This window comes from Tauraco erythrolophus, chromosome 15 (assembly GCF_009769465.1).
Source record: "Tauraco erythrolophus isolate bTauEry1 chromosome 15, bTauEry1.pri, whole genome shotgun sequence".
NCBI classification, from domain to species: domain Eukaryota; kingdom Metazoa; phylum Chordata; class Aves; order Musophagiformes; family Musophagidae; genus Tauraco; species Tauraco erythrolophus.
This window is the reverse complement of record NC_141479.1, coordinates 20,938,731-20,962,508: the sequence shown is the minus strand read 5'-3', so window position 1 is coordinate 20,962,508 and position 23,778 is coordinate 20,938,731. Positions and strand designations below refer to the sequence as shown.

Genomic DNA, 23,778 nt, shown 5'->3' with positions numbered 1-23,778 from the left:
ACCAGGCTGGGACTGTTGCAGAAGAGGGTGATGACACCGGGGAGATGGGAGCTGCCATTCCGGGGAGAAAAGGCATCAAGTGACGAGTTCAGCTGCTGTTTCACCCGGACTGGAAGGCAGCAGAAGTCTCGGCGCGACTCACAGTACCACCTACTCGTGTACTCACCGGGGTGCTTGCAAAAGGTTTAATTTTGCCATCACATGGGAAGAACAGGGGAAAATCTGATTACTAAACTGAAAATGTTACTAATTAATAGCAGACACAATCTCCAACAGTGGCAATTTTTGTAACTCTTAAGTAAGCCAAGTAAGAGAGTTCTCTGTGCACCAGGTAATGTCTACAACTATTTGGTTGGGTGGTTTTGCTGTTCAATGCAATTCAGAATCCAGCAGATCAAGGGTTTATGGTTTACTTCTTTTTAATTAGAGGTGGTCAGCCAAGCTCCTCTGGTAAGATCAATGCAGCAAAATGGACCTAGATTTTTGTAAGATTAAAAATAGATGCTATAGAAATAGAGGAATTAAAAAAAAAAAAACAACCCACAAACATCAAAAGGAAGTGAGAAGAGTCTAGTGTCTTCTAGCACCAAAGTAGTAGGAGGTGAGCCAACCCTGTGTAAACTTGAACAACAAAATTGCCACATATGTATATATACACACACACACACGTACATCAAGGAAGCTGAAGTGCACTTTTCAGCTAGTTAAATTAAAAATTGAATTCTTTTAAATATACATACAGGAGATTTGTTTTCCCTGTGGTAATAGGAAAAGAGTGAAGTCCCTGTGATTTCAGTGTACTTGCTTCAATTCTCAGATCCTGATATGACGCACTCAACAATTTGACAAACCCCAGTGAATCTTGAAAACAGAAATCCCAAAGATTCCTTTAGAAAAGCAGGGAATCAGTGTGGAAAACAGGGATATCTATTATTTTCCAATTAAATACCACAAACGTTCAAATCGTGGCACAGTGAGGGACAAAGAAGAGTCTGTCCCTACAGCTGGCATCACAGCGCAGCATGGAGAGACGTCAGGCTAAGCTCAGCTTTCCATCCAGGAACTTTGTTGATCTGTTTCACAACCAGCTTAACTTTCCTTTAACTAGTATGAAACATCTGAAATAAAATCTTTACTGGAAGATTACATAACATATATTAACTCACACTCATCCCGAGCTGATGGACAGAGACAAAACTGGACAGTTTACTTAAACATTCAAAAACACAGATTAACTTGAGGGACAGGAAGAAGAACAGAACTTTTCCCAGTCTATCACAGAATCACAGACTGGTTTGGGTTGGAAGGGACCTCAAAGATCATCTAGTTCCAACCCCCCTGCCATGGGCAGGGACACCCTCCACTACACCAGGTTGCCCAAAGCCTCATCCAACACTTCCAGGGATGGGGCATCTACAACTTCTCTGGGCAATCTGTGCCAGTGCCTCGCCACCCTCAGAGGGAAGAATTTCTTCCTTATATCTAACCTAAATCTCTCCTCTTTCAGTTTAAAGCCATGGCCCCTTGTCCTATATCCATGCTGATGACCAAAATCCTAAAAATATGATTTTCTGCCAAACTGCACGTGGGCAGTCGCATCCCACGCACCTCCGCTCCAATTTAGCTCTGCACGACTCCCCTCGCCCCCACTTGCTGCACAATTAGTTATTCCTGGTTTTGTAGGGTATAAACCACCCTCTGAACATGTCAGAGCTCGTTTAGCAGAGAAATCCAGTATGCCCATTTGTACCAGCGCATTAAACCAGCAATCTCGGTTTACCCCAGACACCACTCTAACTAAATGACTTTCTTACTCCCGGCTTCGTTCAAGGAAATGAAGTTTGACTGGTGAGGACTCACCCAAATCAGCAGGGCTTATGGAATTGCTTTGGGACCGCAGTGAATGAAAGGAACGTTCTTATTCCTGATAATGGGAAGCAGTTTTTGTTGAATTATCGTTACGGCTCTAAATTTTCAGCACTTAGATAATTAGGAATTCAGAAGGAATACTGATTGCCAACAGACGTTGGTGCAGAGTGAGGTTCTACAGTGATTTGGGGGGATTTTTAGAGATTAGTTTCCTCACTGTATTTTCTAACGGGGAACTCCACAGCAGTTCTGTGAGGCAGATAATAAAGTACAGGGCCAGCAGAGCACACCCCTGCACACACCAGCATGTCTTCGATGGAACACAAGCACTAGAGCAACGTTTTGGGCAGCGTTCCTTGCTTTATGGGCAAAATGTCAATACTGAAATGCTTAAAAATGCATCTAATGAAGGCATTCCAGTTTATTTCAGTCACAAAAGGGCACTCATTTTTATCATTTTGGTTTGCAGGACAAAATACATAAAACTAACAAGGAATGAAAGAAAGAAAGAAAGAAACCAGAAAAGAAATAACCCACATCCTTCCCCTTTTTTTGACCAATTTCTAGTTGTACAATCCATCAAACTATAACATTTTGATTAGTTTTTACATCAGGACCACAGAAGCCCTTAAGAATTCAGGAGATGGATGCTCCTTCAGGTGGGATTCAAGACGAAATGATCTGAAAAGTCATTATAACGGTACCATATGCATGTGCAGCCGTAACCACATGTCAAGAATTCTACTGCAACATCAAGATAAATGGTGAGGTCCTGTCTATAGTCAACTTAATATTGAACATAATCAATGGGGCCAAGTAGGGTAACCAGAGGCTCTCCTCCCCCAAAAGCCTACATGCCTAAACATAATTACACAAACGAAATCAAACCCATTAAAACAGTATTCTGCAGGGCACAAGATGAATTAGAAATAAAATATGCAGCTGATCCTAGTTTAACCTTACAAGAAATGTCCCCCTGATGACTCCTGGTCCTCTGTTCTCAATTTCTGCCTCTTGGACAAAAGCAGCATGAGGGGAAAAAGAACAGTTGAAAATGAGGATGTTAGAAGGTTTGCTGAGGGAAAAAGAACCTCAGTGTTAAAAAGGCAGAGGCTGTGAATAACTGAAGGAGACATAACGAGAACTCCTTTCTACCTGACCTACTGAAATGGTTAAACAGTCTTCAAGGGCAGAACTGCATTCATGGTGAAACACCACCAACCGCCCCAGACAGAGTGCCAGGCAAAGCCCTCAGTACCCCTGCAAGGTTCTCATTCCTCCAGTTATCTCATAACACTTTTAGGATTTCGTGCTGTTATGTTGACATGGCAATGTGACGATAATCTCTCTATGAACATACTCTCCACACTTGCACAGAACCTCACGGGCTCTTCACAGTCAACAAGCATTTCCTAGAAGGGAATTCATTCCTGAATTACTCTTCTTGGGAATGACTTATTTGGATGTGACACACCCCGTGATGTCTAGAAAACAAATAAAACATCCCTGAAGACACTTCCTCCCTGGACAAGGATGTAAATCCTCCAAGGACATAAATCCTCCAAGGACATAAATCCTCCAAGGACATAAAATCTACAGCAAGGAAACAGGGACAGTGATTACTCATAGGAATACCTGGCTCAATGCTGAAGTGTCTTTTCTTTGAAGCAGAAACAGGGTGACACAGCTTAGACTAATGTAAACATTGACATAACACTGAGAAAAATTCGCATCTTGAGGAACACAGAGTCTGAACATCTGAATGCACAGGAGGGTCTTAATAAGCTGCTCTCCTTACCTATTTATTTCAATCGATTTGCACACTCTCCATTCCACACTGGTAAAGTAGATTTCATTCTCTCGAAACCTCCTGAATGCTATTTCAGTGCTTGACACGTCTTTACAATCACTTTTAGCAGAAGAGACATGAGCATGCAGCAGTCTAACGGCTAAAGGAAACCTCTCCTGAACTCAATCTCCTCTCGTGGCTGAGCTGAAAAATGCAAAGAGAACAGAATTCTTAATTGCACCATACAACAAAGACAGGGACCCTACAGTTTAAATGCACGTGTGTTCCCCTCCAAAGCAGAAGATGCCCAGGATGCAGAAGGAAAGCTGGGCAGGAGGAAAAACTTTCTGAAGAAGACAAGAAAGCTGCTGTGGCCAATATGAACATAGCAAGAGAGTGTATGTGGCAGCACCCGGTGGCTTTGCCATCCCAGCTTTCTCACTGTCATTTCCAAGTGACAAATTGTTATTGAACAGCCATGCTAAAAAGAACAGGCCCTGCTTTATTTTTAGGCTTCTGTTTGGATGCCAAACTCTTCATACACCCAGTCTGAGAAACACTATTAAAAAAAGAAACTGAAGAGTAGCCAAATTCTTGGCCTGTTGCAAACATTGTGTTCAATAAGCTGTGGTTCAGTTTGCATTGTACTTGTGCGTCAAGAAACATCCTAAAGAGAAGCAGGAATTTACATAAAGTGTAACACTTACCAGGGACAACATTCCCAGAAACTGAGCGTGCTTAACCCTTCCTTTCATTAAAAAAATGTTAGGCTGAATTCAACCACGTAGAACTCGTGGCTATGCCCCATTCTTTAGTACATGAAATGCATCAGGAGCCATATATTGACAGCAACCGTGGCAGCTGAGAAACAAACACAAAGCATCACCTCCCCCAGTAAACTCTGTATTTTCCCAAAATGTGCACCATTAAGATAATCAAGTCACAGCAAAGATGTGTCCTTTCCACTCAAGCTTAGCAAATACGAAAACGTAGCTGTCTTGAAAATCAGTAACAAATTTCCCATAAGTTTCAGTGGAGGGAGGACTTCACCTCGCTGTTGCAGAACAAGACAGGTGTGAGTTTTGCAGCCCAGCTTTCCATGGATGAATTTCAAACTGAGTTATTGCCGCAGACGGCTGGACAAAGGAGGGAGGAGGAACTAAGAGGGAGCGAGCTCAGAAGAATCGTTCACGTTTTTAAAAATTATTTCATAAATTTGTTGTATAAAATCGGATTTGCAGACTCAAAAGCTTAACTATCACATTTTTCTTGCACTGGAAATTTAGATGATAACATGATCTAAGATTGACATCTTCCTTACAGACTCTTAATCTTCCTTCTCTGTTTGACAGCACAGCTTGCCAGAGAGCATCTGTCTTCAAATACTCCAGAACTACACTCCTACAGCACAGTGCCATCAAACTGGGGATACTCCTAAGGCAGAGAGCAACTTAGAGCTGCACTATTCATAAATACACATTTATTTTTCATTAGAAATGCGTAATTACAGCATTTAAAAGCATTTTCCCCTAGAAAAGTAGTTAAGCAACAGTACAAACAAAATTGTTAGTTTTCTGCAAATACATTTTTCATTACACAGAACAGAAAACACCAGCGAAAGGCCAATACTTGCATTTATGGGATTTTTCTTTTTTTAAATATTTTCCATTTTTGTTATAAACACCATAGCAAATTAAAAAAAAAGCTGTTTAAACAGTGAAAAATATTTGAGCTCTTGATCTTCTATATGTGGTAAAGCAAGTATTGCAGAGCAGCAATACACTTCCTAAGATACCTGCGGACATTCAAACGGCGTATTTCACAGAAGAAATGAACAGGATGAAACATTAATTTAGTCTCACGGGTTTGATTCATTAGATTTCTCTCCCTCTTTCTGAAAGATTTTTTTTCCTCTTTAAGTGAACCTAAGGGCAGGCCATTCATTTTTGAGGCCAGATCCTCAACTGATGTAGTGATGTAGCTCCAATTTAAGTAAATGGGTCTGATTTATTCCAGGTGAGGCAACCAGATCATTGGAACTCTGCTACTTGCAGGAGATGTTCGAGGTGTGACCATTAGTCTAAAAGGCATTTCCACGCTCCTGCTGTCGCACGAGGACCACAGCACTTAACTTCTGCTGCCTGTGCTTCACTGACGTCTCCGTTGACACAGCTTTTCGCAATTCTCTTATTGAATCTGGATCGCTCCGTGTTCTATCTGCATTTCTGGCTGGATTGCTGACTGAAGGGTATCAGTGCCCTGCAAAAGGAAAACATGAAATCAATAAATCAATACGAAAGTGCTTTTCATTGGTATAGTCACGGGAATGCGAACAAAGTACACTAATAGAAAGTTCCTGTATATACCAGTGAAAAATCTCCTGGATATCAGCTCTATGGCAGAGTTGAAAGGGAAATATATTTACAAAAGCACTAAAAATAACACAAAGAGCTCACATGAAGAATAAGTAGACCAATGCCCTACAGGCTGCAAAGAGAAGGCTGAAATAATGAAATCACGATAAGGATCTGTAACACCATGAGCAGCACGAAGAGAGCAAATAGAAAACAATTATTCCCTCTCTCTTCCCAAAAAAGAGCCAGCTCTAAAAAGAAACCAAATAAAACCCTGTGTGTGGCACAACATGTGCCAAAGCCACGGAAGGACTTGTCCCAGCACGATGTACATACCAGCAGCTCGGGGGTACAGAGCTGAAAGGTGTCATGGAAGGAAAGTCCACCAAGGGCGATCATAGGAAAGACAGTCGGAAGTCCCGGAGTGACAGAACTATTGTAGGTTAAGGAGAGTAAAACTTCCTGTTTGTGTGCTTGGAATTTCCCCAGCTGCTGCAGGATACAGTCTAAAACTGCTGACTTTACCCACTGCAGTCTTTCTCTAGTTTGGGTACAATGAGAATAGTGCTACTATAGTGAACTTTTTTCTCAAAAATTCTTCCCACAGAGCTGACTCTACTCACTTTCCCAGCAAAAAGAGTCCTCCGTGAAAGAATTTAAAGTAAACACAACTGATTTAAGCTTTCAAAGGAAGTCTCCTTAAAAATTAAACTACTGCCTACCAGTAGTCTGACAACGCTGTGAATGGATAATCCCATAGAAAACCGGCTTTTTAGCCAAGTTAGCTGGAGCAAGGAAAACCAGATTATGAAACAAGCTCCATCTTTAGAGCTATAAGATGAACAGCATTTAAAAACAGCTGTATTGGCTTGGATAAAGTCCATCACACCCAAGAAGCCTTCCCCTGATAGCAGCCAGTATCAGGAGCACAGATAAACTACAAGAAAAGGGCAAGTATTTAATGGTATTTTCCTGTACACTCCCACAGATTCCAGAGATCTGCCCTTGGTGGATTTTCCCTCCATAAATACATCCAATAAATGCTTTATATAACATCCTGGATACAGAATTACTTCTGTGGCAGTACTTCTGTTATGAAAAAGTCTTACTTGAAGCTCTGCTTTATGCTCTCAGCCCACTATGTGCGAGATGATCCACAAAGACACAAGGGTGGAAACTCAACTAGATTTCCCGTCCATCAGTTTTATAATAAAGTCACAACTTCTTTAGTCATACTGGAGGTTCAGAATTATAAAGCACTGCTCCTAAATTAAGGTTTTGTTGTCAAATTATTTCTTTTCATCTCTCTGCCTCGTTGCCAGTAATTGCACACAGCTACAAGATTTTTTTTTTTTCCTGTTCAACTTTATAGGTCGTTTGGTGTTTACTTAAATGAGTGTCGAAGTGGTGAATAATTCTATCAGGCTGCTAAATCTGACAGCAGGTAAGTTTTCAAGTGACCATCAAAGTTTTCTTCCCATTAGAGGAAAACTGAAGTAATATATTACCAAATAACAGCAACCACAGCAATACTGAATATTTATCCAACATTCAGAACAGAAGTAGAAGACTGCCAAAGGGATTAGAAGCACTCTTTAGATTTAGAATTCTGTTTTTTTTTTTTTCCGAATCTAACAAAATTCACCACCAGCATATGAATTTGAGCACAGAATTAATCCAAATATTCTTTGTCATCATCACCTTCTGCATTTCTAAATTTTGCAAGCTGCTATAAGCAAGAATGCTGAGATACGAAAACAAGCCAACTAAACCTAAATTCCCCAAATTCATCTGATTTCAAACCATGCCTGCCTCCGTACATGCATTTGTAAATTTATGCCAGCAAAATGTTGTTCATATATTAATAGTTTATGTTTCCATACGTGGTTTAGGGTTACTAAGAAACTCTCAGAATCCTACCTATTAATACTTCTGTCTACAGATAATTTGAAAATGCAAAATTGTGCATAAATACATCGAAAATACCAAGTTGAAGTGGATACTGCTGTCTGCTTCTGCTGCAGAGAAGGGATTCATTTCACACAGCCTCACTCCTACCTTCAGCTTTGCCTGGGCAATGCCAAAGGCATGGCTTTCAAGAAAAAAGGGCAGAAAACTGGCGTCCTGTTTTCAGACATTAAATAAATTTGCAGCTGTGGTGTTTCAAACACGGAATTTGTGTAGCGCACAGCATCCAACCCAGGTGGACAATGAACTCCATTTTACAAGCTTTCTTTGATAAATAGGTTCAAAATCATTGAGAACATCTCAGTAAGTCAGTGAAGAACCACATGAAAACAGATGGAAGTGTCACTACAGCCTTGCTGACAGGCTTTTCCCTTCAGATAAGAGATCTGAGATGAGTAAGACTATTCCATAATTTTAGCCAAAAAAGCCACTGGGCTATCCATATAACTCAGAGTAATGCAAATACCAAGTTTGTTCCTCCAATTCGTTAACAGATCCTCAGTTTTCACTTTGTGCAAACCGAGGAAATATTTACGGCAAACTTATTTTTAGCCTTGTCTGTTTTTTCCTTTCGTACTCTTCTCACTTCGCATTCCTTTTCTGCTTCTCTTCAGCTTTGTATAAATCTCTGTGGTTAACCACAATATTCAAACCTAACACGGTGCAAAGCATCCCTGAAGAGAAAAGTAACAGCTCCGGTGGCTGCCGGTCGTGCGGGAGATGGATGCCGATGTTTGTAACCGCACTCCGTAACCTCCTGCCCATCGGAGGTGGCAGCTGAGAAGGGAGGACAGGCACCAGGAGCAGATCCAGGAGAAAGTCCATGGGAGGTAGATGTGAGAATTTCCCAGGCCTGGAGTGAGGACAGCAGCACGAGAAACAGCTCTCGCTACGCCACACCTAGATGCTTCATTAATTGCAAGGGACCAGCAGGACTTGAGGATTTATACAAAATAAGGCACGATCCCTGCAGGAACATTTATTGTTCAGAGTACTATTACAAGCAACTACGAGCAAAATATTGAGAATGTAAATGCAGAGACAAATCTAGCAGAGAGGGAAGAACAACTATTAAGGGCTCAGCTACATGGGACAATCTGCTCTCGTGAGACCCCCCCTGGAATACTGCGTTCAGCTCTGGGGTCCCCAACACAAGAAGGACATGGAGCTGCTGGAGCAGGTTCAGAAGAGGCCACAAAGATGATCTGAGGGCTGGAGCACCTCTGCTATGGAGACAGGCTGAGAGAGTTGGGGCTGTTCAGCCTGGAGAAGAGAAGGCTCCAGGGTGATCTTATTCCAGCCTTCCAGTACTTAAAGGGGGCCTACAGGAAAGCTGGAGAGGGATTTTTTCCAAGGGCGTGTAGTGACAGGACAAGGGGCAATGGCTTTAAACTGAAAGAGGGGAGATTTCGATTAGATAAAAGGAAGAAATTCTTCCCTCTGAGGGTGGTGAGGCACTGGCACAGGTTGCCCAGAGAAGTGGCTGCCCCATCCCTGGAAGTGTTCAAGGCCAGGCTGGATGAGGCTTTGGGCAACCTGGTGTAGTGGAAGGTGTCCCTGCCCATGGCAGGGGGGTTGGCACTAGATGATCTTTGAGGTCCCTTCCAACCCAAACCATTCTATGATTCTATGATCAGTGTACAGAAAATTAGAACATTAGAACTCCTCTTTGGCAGGGAGTGTAATTTTTCTGAGAAGCACGTTGTAGCACCAAGGAGGGGAGCCAGCATGGACCGGGGCAAGCAGGAGAGCCTGGAGCTCTGCCCTCCCTACCAGCACCCGCCAGCGCTGACGGCACGCTGGCAATCAGCGATGCAGGTCCATATTTTGTCCGAGATCTCTTTGCTGCCGAGATAACTAATGTGCTGCAACTTCCTGTAGCAAACCGGTCTGCAGATTGCCTTCCCCATGGAAGAAGCATTAAGCACTTGAGTTTTGTGCATGCAAAGTTTGGACAAGATTCCCTTGATTTCTTATGCATTTTTTTTATTTTCTTCAAGTGACTCAATATCCAAATGTTTGTAGCCAGATCAGAATTCTCTACAAAACTGGGTATGTATCCGATAAAAATCCACTCTAACACTGGCTGCTGAGGATACCATTCTATTCTGGCTAATGAGCACCAGCTTATCTTTCACAACCACTTGGCATTCTCTAGAAAAGCAGCCCACTAGGAGAGGTTCACAGAAGAATGTGTAACCATCTTCAGAAAAACTTCTGACAACTGTTTTAAGTCAGCATTCTTGTGTGGTCACCAGTCACAGCTTCGAGCTGATGAGAAACTTTTTCTAGACTCAGACATATGACTGTTCAAACTGATGTAAAAAGGGAAAAAAAAAAAAAAAAAGAAAAAAAAAAAAGATAATTCCTCCACCGTAACTGAGAGGATCAAGTGTTCACTTACAATTGCTAACGCTGCGACTCCTGCGGGAAATCCAGGCTGCTGATCAAAATAACTGGAAAACGGCTGTCAGAAAGGGAATAACATTTTTAAGAGAAACCTCAGCCTGAAAAATACTTTCTGGATAGATTCCAAGCAAATTTTTTTTTGCCCTGTCCTTTAACACGGCGCTCAGCCTTCAAGGATGCAGAAAAACAATGATGACCAAAATAACTACTCTCTAGAGGCACTGAGCAAGAACATAGAAGCAGGGATAGTCAAAGACTTTATACCTTAAACAAAATGATGTTTCTTATTATAGATTTATTTTTTTTTTAATGGTTTGGAAACAAGATCATAAACTCCTTGGGACTGCAGCATTTGTGGATAGATATATAGTTCATCTGACAGACGTTTCAATAAGTTAAGTGCACTCAAATGGCAAAAAGATGGATATACATACTTGATTGGTCGCAGAGTGGTCTGTCACTGGTGTCAGCTGTACATATTGGACCTGGATGTCACTCCCTTGGAGCGGGGATCCATCAACACCCCCTGACGCCGGCTCCGCAGAAGCAACAGCGATCAGCTGAGCGCCCTGCAACACCTGCAGGGAAAGCAAGGGAGCAAGCAGCTTGTAAGCAACCACAACGAGAAAGGCACGATGAACCATCTAACTCAAACCAGATGCAAAACCCAAGGCCATTAAAAAGAAACACACAAAAACTTGTCTATCAGTAACAGTTGCTTTAAATCATCTGGGTTTCCCAGAGGACATGGTACACACATGGAAAGATTCCCACACTAGATGCTCGCCACGTTTTGCCTTATGAGATTCCTAATTCTGTTAATGATTATTGCAAAGACCAAGCAGGATAAACTGTGCAGGTTACACCAGGAGTGTGACAACGTCACGGAGTAACGCTCTTACTGTTACACAAAGATCCGAGATACTCCTCGCAGCCGACGGCGTTCCGCTTTAGACAATTTATTACAGTAACGTTTATGTTCCTCTCGTATATGAAGGTGTAGATTTAAGAATTACTGCTCACCATAAACACATCTGCACTTTGACTGGTGAAGACTAGAAGTCCCCCACCCGCTTCAAAAACCAAAGAACAGTTGATCCCTCTAAAAGGGCTTCCTTAAAAACATTCTTTTGATTCAACTAATTTTAATTTACTTCTGAAAACCCAAATCAGAATAAAAGACATTTACGTAAAAAATGACGAGTCCTCAATCTCATTTTTTAAGTTCAGCTAAAACACACAAATTCAGTGTTAACTTCTATACGCCGTGAATGATGAATTTTTAAACTATGGCATTTGAACTACAGCGAACAAAAGACATCTTTTAAATGAAGGAAAGAGAACAAAGAACAAAAATAACATTCTTAACAAAGGTTTTTCTGAACGGAGTATGATTTCTCAGCTGATCTGCGGGTGGGTGGCCATGAAGGAGTGGGTAGACCAGAATTTCTCTAGGGAGTGTGGGAGGCAAAAAGAAGTGACCTCCATAAATGACCTTCAGGGGTGTTGTCAGGATTTTATAAGGATCTTGGGTGTTCTGAGAGACAGTCAGCACCAAACTGCAAAAGGATGCTACATTTTGTTTTCACAGGAGTGAGCAAAATTCTCTCACCCTACGGTATTTCTTTTGGAGCTATCCCATACATACTGTTGGAATCACATCGCAGCCTGTCCTATTGATTACCTGCAAGTCTTAAATGTATTTTTTCTCATTTATTTCTGAACGACAAACTTCAGAATGACTGTGAGTGACTGCACGAGCCCATTATTCTCACATACAAACTGTTTTACAAAAAAGAAGCCTAAAACTTGTAACAGGACCAGTTTCCCTGGTTTATGGTATGTTCTCAGCTGCACACCTTCCAGTGCACTTCGAAAGAACTCTCTTTAACAGCACACACCCCGGGGAAGATCAATAACTCTGTTGTATCTTACCTTATACCAAACCTATTAGATTCCTAGTGATAATGTACCTTTACCATCCTGCCTACCAAAAAACCCAACCCAGCAACACTTGCATAAAATACTTCTTGCTGCCAAATTACACTTCCCTATCCGTTTCATGCAAATGGTTATGTGCTCTTACTACTGTGTCTTCCTGCTGGATAAACTATTTGTAACTAAGCTTTCATTCACAAAGAAACGGGAAGCATGTTTATGGGATGTAATGATGAAGCTGAGCTAGTTTTCACAGAGGTAAAATGGACAACGTGCCAACATCAGCAGGAGCTGACCAACCCAGGTATTTATGAATTTCTGTTGACAAGGTCATAGATTGATTGCTGGTGCTCCATTCCCCCCAACCAGGCAGATTAAAACCAGCTCAGTTAAGTTTAGATGTGCTCTAATCCAAATTCAAGACTAAAGCAGTGACAGCTACCTACACTGTGCTTGGTTTCCAGCTGTACCATTTTCAAAACAGATGGATAAACTGGAGAGATAAGACATCAAATATTACAAAATCACATTTAGTCTACTTTTTCCTTCTTTGTCACATCCTCTTTGTGTGGACCCCAAGGACTACAGGCTTCAGTAGTCAATAAGGAAGGTGAGTGGCCATGGAAGATGTTCATTTCCACCAGCCTTACACCAAATTTTTGGGGGTTTGCGAACCAGGCGATTGGCTCCGATCTGAACGTTTATTCTCTACCAACTGCCTCCTTTGTATTTTTCCCTACAGCTACAAAACATCAGACCTGGAGACCTGATCTTGCTTTTAGGAAACGTCGAAGGAGGAAACACAGCGACACAGCAACGCAGAATGTGCTGGGGAAAATCCAGCACAAACTCACTCCGAGAGCTTTGTACTGCCTGATGCACAGAAACAAACCAAGTATTGAAGACACTCTACGAACACTGAGAGAACAAAAAAATCAGTCTGGACTTTGAAAACCAAAAGCAGAACCATCAAATGCTGGAAATGATTTCTTAATGTTTCTCCACCTAGCACACATTAATGTAAAGAGCTGCCTTAGATTCTTTAAATACTGCCTGGCCTGTCACAGCAGCATAACTGGCCATATAACCAGTCACTGAACAAATGAGAATAAAAGCAAGAACAGGGGAAAGATTCCAGTCTTAAACTGAACCACCTGAGTGAATTTTAAACGAAGGAATGAGCAACAAGCTCTTTTCAATATCTGTTTATAGACAGCGCTCTAAACAAAGCTATTATTTTGCAGTTTCTATTTAAATTACTGGACAGCTTCTGAAATTAAGATATAAATGGATGAGAGTACAAGGGGCGAATTGCCATCTTTATCAATTTTTTTTTTTTCTTTCCCCCAAAAGGAATTTGGAAAGAAAGTTGTTTCTGTAGTCTCAATGGCACAGGACCTTGTGTTTAATCTGCTGAGCCAAAGGGAGCATCAAGCCAACCTCAGGCTCAGCCTGGAACGTTTGATATGTCCACTTCACATCTCTGAACACCTCTGTCAAACGGGACACGACGATGACCTGCACCACACTAAAGACAGCACTTCACTAATCACACTGTAATCACAATATCCCATGAACCTCCAGCATATCCAGATAGGAAATCCAACTCAACTGACATTAAAACCAGCAATAAATGATATTTTCTCTATTGGAGATTAAGATCAATTTATTATATTTCTGTCTTAACTTTAAAAACACGCCAAAAATTTGTTATGCTGAAGAACTATGTCTGACATCACCCTTCACACTGCTCACAAACAGCAGGATTGTTAAGGAAAAGCCCAGCTTGGGCAAACAGATGGGCAAGTTTGGGTACAGTCCTTGGATTCTGCTTCCATTTGCAAAATCTTTTTCTTCCACAGTATTCACAGTGCCTGATAAAAACAGATATTCCCATTTCCTTTAATGTAGGGGAAAAAGGTCCCAGGGGAAGATATTAGCTCAGAATACATGTTGATAGAAAGACAGACAGAAACAAATAAAATAAAGGACAGAGGCCATAGAGTGGATTCACGTGGATCGATCAGTAAGATGATGCTTCCCCAGATAAAAATAGGATTTAACTCCAGCCCTGTAACTTCAATCAGCCTCACCTAGTAGTTTTGTTCTTTCATAAATGTCACAGGTTTTACATGAAACTGTAGGGAGGCTGCAAAAATTAAAGACACAAAGGGTTCAACAGCTTTATGTGACACAGATTTGTGGGAGTTGGGCAGCAGAGTCACAAATGGGGCAGGTGCAAGTACATGGCTTTTCCTTGGCTGTTCGCTTGACTTCCAAATCAACACTTTAACTTTGTAATTCTTACCTGCCCTTGACCTTAAAATAAAGGAACTGTATCAAAAAAATAAACGATCCACCCTGAAAATGAACTTCTCTTCCATTGGGCTTCTCTAACATCCTGCCTTACTGGTCCGAAACAGGTAACAGAATATGGTTAAACTGAGAAATAATAAGCTTCACTTCTAAGAAAATGGATTATTTCATGCTCCAAATATGCAAGAAGCTCGGAGTCACCCTTCTCTTTCACTTAGGCACAAAAGCACGGAGGTGTCTGACATGGAATGTCACTCAAGCTAACTCAGGCTAGAAAGAGTTCGAGTCAAGGCTGAAAACCATCTTAAAAAAAGACTGTCTTTAAAATTAACAAGCAGACCAAAAAAAAAAATTTTTTTTTTAAAAATAATTCAGTGGAATATTTAGAGAAAGTACATTTGGTCATTTATTATTGCTTGCTGTCAGTGGTAAAAAATTGTCTTGACAGTGACAAGATCTTTAGCTCCGGCTCTTCACATTGCACAATTATTTCCACCGCAAGCGCGAGCGGTTGCACAGCTGGAACAGAGCAGCTCGCTACGTTCCTCTGTTCTTGCAGCTCGCACCCACAACCACGGACACATGCTTTGCCCCAAATAGGAAACCCAGTGAAAAGTGTTTATCAAGAGAAATCAGAATACTTTAGGAAATGTCTGTAAGACATCTGAGAATATCTTCGAGACGTATGGATCTGAGGATGCGTTGAAGATACCAATCCTCCCAAGCACATTTTGTCACCTGGCCCACTCTTTGCAACCCTTCACGTTCCAAACCTGTTGTCTCAAAGATGACCACATTGCATGGTGAGCCTGGTGAAGACAACCTGCCTAAACAAAAAAGCAAGTCTGAAAGAGCTCCCTCCCTCACTATTCCCAGCACCTTTCAGAATAAGAAACCGTTCCCTAACACCTTCAGACAGAAACACAAATGCATTTCTGTTAATTAGTTTTTATTTTAAATGGTCCTGGAAATACTAGAAGGAACAGTCAAAGTGTGAACTCTTGGCATTATTAGAGAACACAGAACCACAGTCTCTTTGACCCAGCATTTATTTCCCTTAAAGCTCTACAAGCTTTCAACAAGAGAGACAAGAGCTGACAGATTTGGTGAAGTGAGCTAAGGGGCAGACAGCTCCTCACTCCAAGCACATCGTGCCCGTAGGTACCTTCTCTGTCCCCCCTTACACCAACATTTACACACACCCAGGCCTCTCGATCAGAACTGTAGCAGAAGTGCAGACCCTTGCAGTGGTATCCCACTGACCTGAGTCTTTGCCCTTCTCTGTTGTTTTTTTTTTTTTCCCCTCCCCTTTCCAGCTTTTTTCCTCTATCATTCTCTCTTGAACATCTTGACAATTTGGGACACGCAAGATATTGAGCCTGAAGGTCCTGGATCTCTATTTTTCATCCCTTCTTCAGGGAGATGCTTGCCATGTAAAACGTAATAATAAAATTAGTATTAATAATGAAAACCAGCTACTTTCTCTGCTCTCTTCCTTTCCGTTTAAAGGCCATTTTAGCCCATAACTAATAGTTCCCACTTAACATTCAACTGCCAGGGCAGGAAATAATTTTTTTTTAAAGATTAAAATGTAATAGGTTTTCCTTCAGTTTCTTCCAAAAGTATTCAAGCATAGTTTCCAAAAATGGTTCAATTCCTATCATGTCCTCTGCTGATTTTTCTTATCACTGAGAATTATTCTTCTAAAGTCCATAACTTAAAACTTTTCTTTAGACTCCAACCTTCAAAAACAGTTAAATGTTTTGGGATAGCTGAAGTTTGTTTACCAAAAAAGCCCATTCCTCAGTCTGGTTCTTGCCAGATTGAGCCTTCTACAACACATTCTTGCTACTGTTGCTGTGTGGTTTTTTATTAATCTAGTCAAGCACACATGTTTGCCTACCTATAAAAAGCTCAAAACCAAGACACATTGGGATTTTAGTGTCTTTTTTCCATCGTTTCATCCCATTTCTACTGCAGGAATGCAATAAAAGATGACATTTCTTTAAAAAAAATGAGGCTTTGAATCACCGAAAGAGTGGTTGTTTATAGAAGGTTCACATCTGAAAATCCTGCAACACTTCGAGCCAGCAAGACACCATTTCAGCCAATGTTGCACAGAAGAAATGAGCTGTGCACAGGAAAAAGACCTCAGTGATGTGCTTTAGCTAAAACATTGATAAAAAAGACAGTTTGAGCCCAAAAGTGTAAGGATGGTTATGGGTTTGGATGATTCCCAGAAAACAGAAAATTAAAGAAATACCTGCCTATCATCCTTCGACACCATCATTCATCTTTGATGGCAAAACTACATGAATACATTCAAACAGCACACAGAGCTCCTTCAAACGGTAGGAAGTTCTGCTGATAAACATGTTCACTGAAAAAAGAGAACTCCCTCCAGCTGATTCTTTTCAGTCTTAAAGTTTTCTTCGTGGAGCCTTAAGACTAAAAAGATCCACTGGATTTAGCGCCAACAAAACATTTATTTTGAGGATTTACAGGCTTATAGATGAGTTTACCTGAGGCAACTAGACTCTGTATTTAGGAGCAGAACGCAAGACTTTTTAGCATCAGAAATTAATGAGTTCCTTGAGAATATCAGAGGCTTAGACTAATCCAGGTCTCCGTCACCTTGGCAGTCACTAAGGAATCTGGAACACGCAACGCAGAATGCCAAAACAACAGAGATGTAAGAAAAAACACAAGATTTTTTTCCATAAGATGGTCTTTTGTAGTTCTTAATTTCATTTGATGAAACAGAGCAAGACCCAACACTAGGAAACAAGTCCAGTGTGGAGAATACTAAAGTATAACAGAAAATTCAGGACCATGGTCTACTTCATACCCCGTCCTCGTTAGGCCATTGGTTCAACTTAACCAAGACATACTGTATTGAAAAGCTTGTATCTGATGGTGGCTGATATAAAGTTATTTTGGTGATTAAACAGTCCCATTAAAAAATTAACATATTAACATGACAAAAAGGAGCGGTAGCAAAGCATGGACTCAACTGTTCTCCAAGCAGAAGTCCTCTTCATGCTGAGATAAAGCAGCACTCACTGAAAAACACCGTAACCCTCATGCTATTTTTATCTGTCCCATGGGTACATAATTTAAGAATTCATACAGTCTGATGACATGTTATCTTTCCAGAGAATTCCATTCACATTCAACCTGTAACTCTTCAGAACAAACACACAGCTGACGACACGGCCCACGGACCACCACGTCCTGCTGCACACTTTCTACGCTGTACTTAAAATCAAGCAATAAGTCTTTTGGTAGAATTACGAGGCAGTTTTAAGGACTGAGTTTTATCTTGCAAACTTTTCAAAATATTAATGGCAATAAAAGACTGGAAGTTCCTCTTCCAAAAAGATAAGGAAGACAGATGGCTCACGGTGTTGCAGAGAATATCAGCAGCTTTTCTCTCTCAGTCCCCAGCGATGAGAAGCACACAGAGGTGAGAGTAAGCACCTGGAAGATGTAACCCGTCCTTCAGATCATTTATTGGCAACCCTTTTTTAAGCAGAAGCTTCCAAAATATGAGGCCTCTCTTCTTTTTAAGGTACATTTTTATGGCTGCTGTAGATCCAACTTCAAACTACTACGATCACATTACAGTAAAAGTCAAAATATATAGCAGTCGTATTTTTTTCCCACAATAATTTCTTATTTTTCAAGCTGAACTTATTCTGATTATCATTTCATTACTACCAGCATCACCACAAGAGAAAAAACCCTCTGGGCCATAACGTGTACTCCAGTAAAGCGGTTCATATCCAGCCAGCAGAGAGGTTCCAGAAATTCACAGGTTTTTCTATTTTACTATCACAAAGGGCTGATCCTTGTCTCGTTTGTCTTACATGGCATAAATTAAAGACCATTACACAAAGTAATTTCCGTGAAAACCACAGCTGCTTTCGAAGTAGAACTTCTCTTTTAGAGGCCATCTCATCTTTATTTCAAATACTTCAGTTGACAGAACAGCCCGGAGCATCTAACACACTGCCCCATCCCGTGTGTCTTCTCTTTGCTCCCTGCAGGAAAAGGTTTGGGAGGTGAAAGACTATGTTTTATCCTATCAGCCAGGCCACTAAATGCTCACCAGTATAAAAAAAAATATTGTGGAATATGTGTTCTTAGAAAAACACATTACTTGGCATCTAGCTTTATTAAAAGGCAAGTTGAGTCAATCATATCTAGTAATCTGGGTCAGAGTGCAAAAATGACCTGTTACTTCCATTATTTAGCGTTTAATTACACTGCCATTTATATACCACTAATTATTCCTTTTCTTTCATATCTTTGATTAAAATACTGAGTAGCATTGGTCAAAGATATTTGTGAGAAAACACCAGCAAATACAAACTGGAAGAGGCTTAAAATTACTTTTTGTGATATATCAACTAAATTCTTTTGAATAAATTTAACACTGGCTTCAATCATTTGCTATAGGGCTACATTTTCAAACGATCAGAACAACATGTTGGAAATAAAGAGCAAATAAGTCTACTGCCAATCAAGCTCACAAAAAGAAGCCCATTTTTAATAAAATAATGCTGATTCCCATTAAGTATGCTAACATGTTTTAATTCTTTACTAATTACCTTCCAAACGCTTCCTCTAAACGGGGCATATTATTGAATTAAAAGCATACTTCTCATAACATCTGTGCCCAGACAACTGATGCCAAAGAAAAGACTCAGCTATGATGTCCCATTTCCACTTGGTATGGGCTGGGATACGCAGAGAAGAAAAGAAAAATCAGGGTTCTGAGCAAGCCAGTGGTACTGAAGCGACTACCAAAGCTGAAGCCCCCAAACCATGCATCCTGGTGGCAGTTTCCATCACCCAAAATCAAACTGCTCCACTCACCTGTCCTCAAATACTGCAGTGTTGTTTGATAAGGGTTTTGCAGAAAACTACACTGCAAGAGCTCTGGTAATGTTAAGGTCATATATTCCCATTAATGTCCCAGTGTGTTTATTTTAAAATCAAAGTATGTTTGATCTGAGGTAACTGGAAACAATATAAAAAGGATCCCCTGCTTTTAAAGATTAGGTTATCATTGTGAAGTTAATGATCTAGTTCATAAAGCTTTACTTGAGTTGTTCCTTACTCCAACAACAACCTGTACCTAAATTTGCTATTTATTTCCTACATAAAATGGGCCAATACAGAAACAAATTCAGCATATATAAAAGTCTAACATATAGCAGTTCGCTGAGAGAGGAACTCTCCCTGCTGTGTATTTCTAAGTGTGCTGAATCGAACCATGCAAAATGTGACCTTAAATCTGTCAAAACTTCATTAACTAACACCCCTACAGAGCCATATAACTGAGAGCACCTCCTTTCAATTCCCCAAACTAAAAGGCATGAAAAGTGAAACTGGTTTCAGCTCTGCCGAGCGGGGAAAAACAAAAAGAGTAATTCCCGAGTACGTTTTTATCAGCGGCATTATTTCCTTGCATAACAAATAATAAACCATCTCATCTGCTTTTACTTTTGAGCACACACCACAGCACAGACCTACTCAGCAACATCTACTCCGAGATTCCCTTAAGGCGCCTGTACAAAACCTGGAGAAAAGCACCAGCCCAAACCACAGCTCTTGTGGTTCCTTAAACAAACTCTGGAACTGCCCATCTTCCTGGCTGCCGCGGTCGGATCCAGCAAGGTCAGCGATGGCAACGCGGGGCTTGGCATGTTTGAACCATCCACATCTTCAAAAGCTCCTTCCCAACACCCCACCGTGTTTCCCAAGATCTCCGTTTCAGGGATCCCCAAGGAGAGCAAGGCTTGGTGAGCCCCACCAGTCTCAGCCTCGGAAAACCAACTGTTCAGTAAATACTGATACTTTCACCAACACTTTCCAGAATGATGGTTTTATGGAGAGCAGCAGCTCTCAGTGAATTGCTGTAATAGGTGCTGAGCAATGAAAAGAGAGACGCACAGAAGCGTGTGAAGTTTTGGAAGGGAAAGCGTGGCAGAGGTTCATGATCTTTACTAACATCCCCTGTACAAGGGTTTTTTTGTAAAAAAAAAAAAAAAAAATTACGAATAAATATTCTGGAGTCTTTGAAAAGTGTTCACATCTAATTTGGTAAATAAACTGGAGAAATATAACAGGCAGAAAAAGACCAAATTAATAGAGTTCATGTTGTCTTTTTTCACAAAAAACACCTGCTCATACCATCACTGTCTCTCTGACCCTTTCCTAAGCACAGTCAGTCCAACTGGAGCAAACAACTTTTTACAAGGGCATGTAGTGACAGGACAAGGGGCAATGGCTTTAAATTGAAAGAGGGGAGATTTAGATTGGATATAAGGAAGAAATTTTTCACTCAGAGGGTGGTGAGGCACTGGCACAGGTTGCCCAGAGAAGTTGTAGATGCCCCATCCCTGGAAGTGTTCAAGACCAGGTTGGATGAGGCTTTGGGCAACCTGGTGTAGTGGAGGGTGTCCCTGCCCATGGCAGGGGGGTTGGAACTGGATGATCTTTGAGGTCCCTTCCAACCCAAACCATTCTATGATTCATATACAGTATTTAAAAACACACATTATCTAAAAAACAAACCCCACGAGGCTCACGATGTCTCTCCAGGTTAAATGTGTCCTGCCTAAATTGAAGTGAACACCTAAAGACAAAGGGGCAGTTGTTGAAAGTGTCACACTTTCACTGGGCCAACACACATACTGCTACGTGACACGCTGGGGGTCCCTCAAAAGGCCAACAGCTCCTCTGAGAAGCGGTTGGTATTGAACACCAAAGGGTAATCAGTGTAATTAAACCTTTATCTGTCAACTGTTAAGCTGGCTGAAAGGGCTGCACAGTTAATTACTAAGAAATAAAAGCCTAAATCAAGCTTTGTATCATGTGATCTAAACACAACGGGATTACATTAAATCCTATATGTAAGTAGTCCACGTTTACATCAGCAGTATTTTATTTTAACTCGATATCACAGGTAGATGGACAGTATGTATGTGCCAGCATCAGGGACAACAAAGCAAAGGAAGAGGTTTTGCCTCAGGGTGCTTTGGGATCACATCCCACGGAAGCCAAGTGGGGCCCTTCCTTTGACTTTGCGTAGAGATGGGCTCAGGCCCTATAAAATGATGTAAAATACACCAAAACAAAACACAGACTTTTACTGAAGACACACTTTAAACTAGCACACGTGCAAAACTTAATTTTAATTAATTGGCAGTTCAACTGCAGATGTAATTTCAGTAAAAATTACTTGGTTATGGAAAGAAGAGTTACCTCATCTAAATTCACTGTATCAAATTAAAGAGGCTATTTGGAATTATGAGGCTTGTAAGGAAATCTGTGTTGTACATCTGACTCATCTTTTGTATGAAGATACTCTTAGTAAATCGCCCACCAAGGAAAACTTCTCAAAACAACTTTGTGGTTAACTGGCAGATCTTTTCAGACGCTGCACTTCCCAAACCGCAGCCTACGGTTTAATTTCAGCTGTTACAGAGTTCCCTAAAGTCCGTAGATTTGGTATTTTGTGCTCACCTCCTCTGGTTCATCAATCTCTTTTCTGGTGAACCAACATTTTACACCGTACGAGCTACACACAGGCTTATGGAGACGTGACCTCCAGGTGATCCAACCCACCAAAACTTATTTCATATATCCCAATATATCCCAATCCCCTTTTGGCAAGAGAGAAGACAAGACAAATATATAACCAAATATTTCAGCTCGGCTCAGCCTTCGACATCCCGTTGCAAAATCTTTTGAGTTAATTCAGTCTACGAATGGTAGAGATTATTCAAACCTAAGCAATTGCAACATTTGGTGAGGAAATGGCTTACTGTTAACAGTAAGTACGATGAAATTGATGGAACTACTTCCAAAAGAATGTTTTTTCAAGAGCGGACAATTAAATCTCTCTGCGATAATTCACTATTTTGAGCAATACTAAAGAAGCCCTTGGCTTAAACAGTTTTTTTCCCAACAGAATGTTATTTTTGGGTTTTACTCAACGTACAACCGCGCGCTATTAAGAAATGGCTGGATAGCTCAGAGAAAAATACTACAGTGTCAAAGAAACCTTACTAAGCTGTAGCTGCCGAGTGCAAAAGCTCAAGAAACAAGTCATACACGAGTGACCCAGACTCCCTCCGACTGACCAGCACTGATAAAGGTTATTCCAGTGAATAATAAACGGTGACTCACGCAGCATCTGGCTGGTGGGAAATTTTTTATTGTGACATAACCTAGCCAAGAGCCATAGGAGAACTCAGTCCTAAAGGACTGTCTTCCTTTACATTTTTATGTGACAAGTCCCTGCTATTCTACAAAAACGTAAACACGGCTTTAAATGTCACCCTGCTGGTCCCCTTCTCCAGTCTCAAATTCCTGATGGGATTAGTTATGCTTAAAACAAAAGGTCGAGATAAACGCTGAAGTACTTTCAGCACTTACTATGAAATTCTGCTAAAGTCTTCAGGCAATTTCGGCAGAAATAGCAGTCAATCCTTTCATAAATAACTTAAAACTGGAGTTTGGACTCTTACTGCTGATGAGAGGGTACATCTCCTCTGATGAGGCTAGTAGTAAATATGCCACTTAAAAATAGTAAGACCAGGTCACTGAAGATCTACCAGAATCACGCACATGTGTTATTTTGCTTCAAAACGTCTAAAACAATTCATCAGTTTCCCCTCAGAACAGTGATTTTACTTTGATTCCAGAAAGAAAAGACATTTGGGGGGAACTGCAAATGTTTACATCATAACTGGCAGTGATTTTTTTTTTTTTTTTTTTAATACTAGCAAAATAACATCTGAAAGTTTGGCTTTTGTTGCCAGGGTAACAAAACACTGCTCCTACCGTACACTGCAGGATCCTATTAAGTTGGAGAAATATGGATGGGGAAAAAAAGCACATGCGACAACAGCATGAGCCTTTTGTACACAGAGGAAAAGAAAAGTTCCTCCTCTTAGTATTGCAGTGTTCAGGAAAAGTCCTAAGGAAAGGCAAGCGAATACGCTACCTCCTGCACTTTAATTATGAAATGAGGTAATCAGCTCAATTTGTATCAATCAGTATCAGAAGTATGTAATGGCTTCAAAAGTAAAGCAGAAGAAAAATGGTAGGAACAACCAC

At 40.9% G+C, this 23,778-nt stretch overlaps 1 protein-coding gene across 2 annotated transcripts in view; it reads right to left on the bottom strand.

Moving 5' to 3' along the window:
• Window positions 1-5,042: 5,042 nt before the first annotated feature.
• BANP (BTG3 associated nuclear protein) overlaps window positions 5,043-23,778 on the bottom strand; it is a 154,794-nt gene continuing 136,058 nt past the window's right edge. The window contains exons 12-13 of one of the 2 annotated variants that reach the window (XM_086620753.1): window positions 10,824-10,967; window positions 5,043-5,917 (exon numbers count right to left, since the gene is read on the bottom strand). In XM_086620753.1, coding sequence (XP_086476879.1) covers window positions 5,846-5,917; window positions 10,824-10,967 — 216 coding nt within the window. In that variant the 3' untranslated portion in view covers window positions 5,043-5,845. The remainder of the gene's footprint in view (window positions 5,918-10,823; window positions 10,968-23,778) is intronic. The other variant, XM_086620754.1, reaches the window with a different exon arrangement.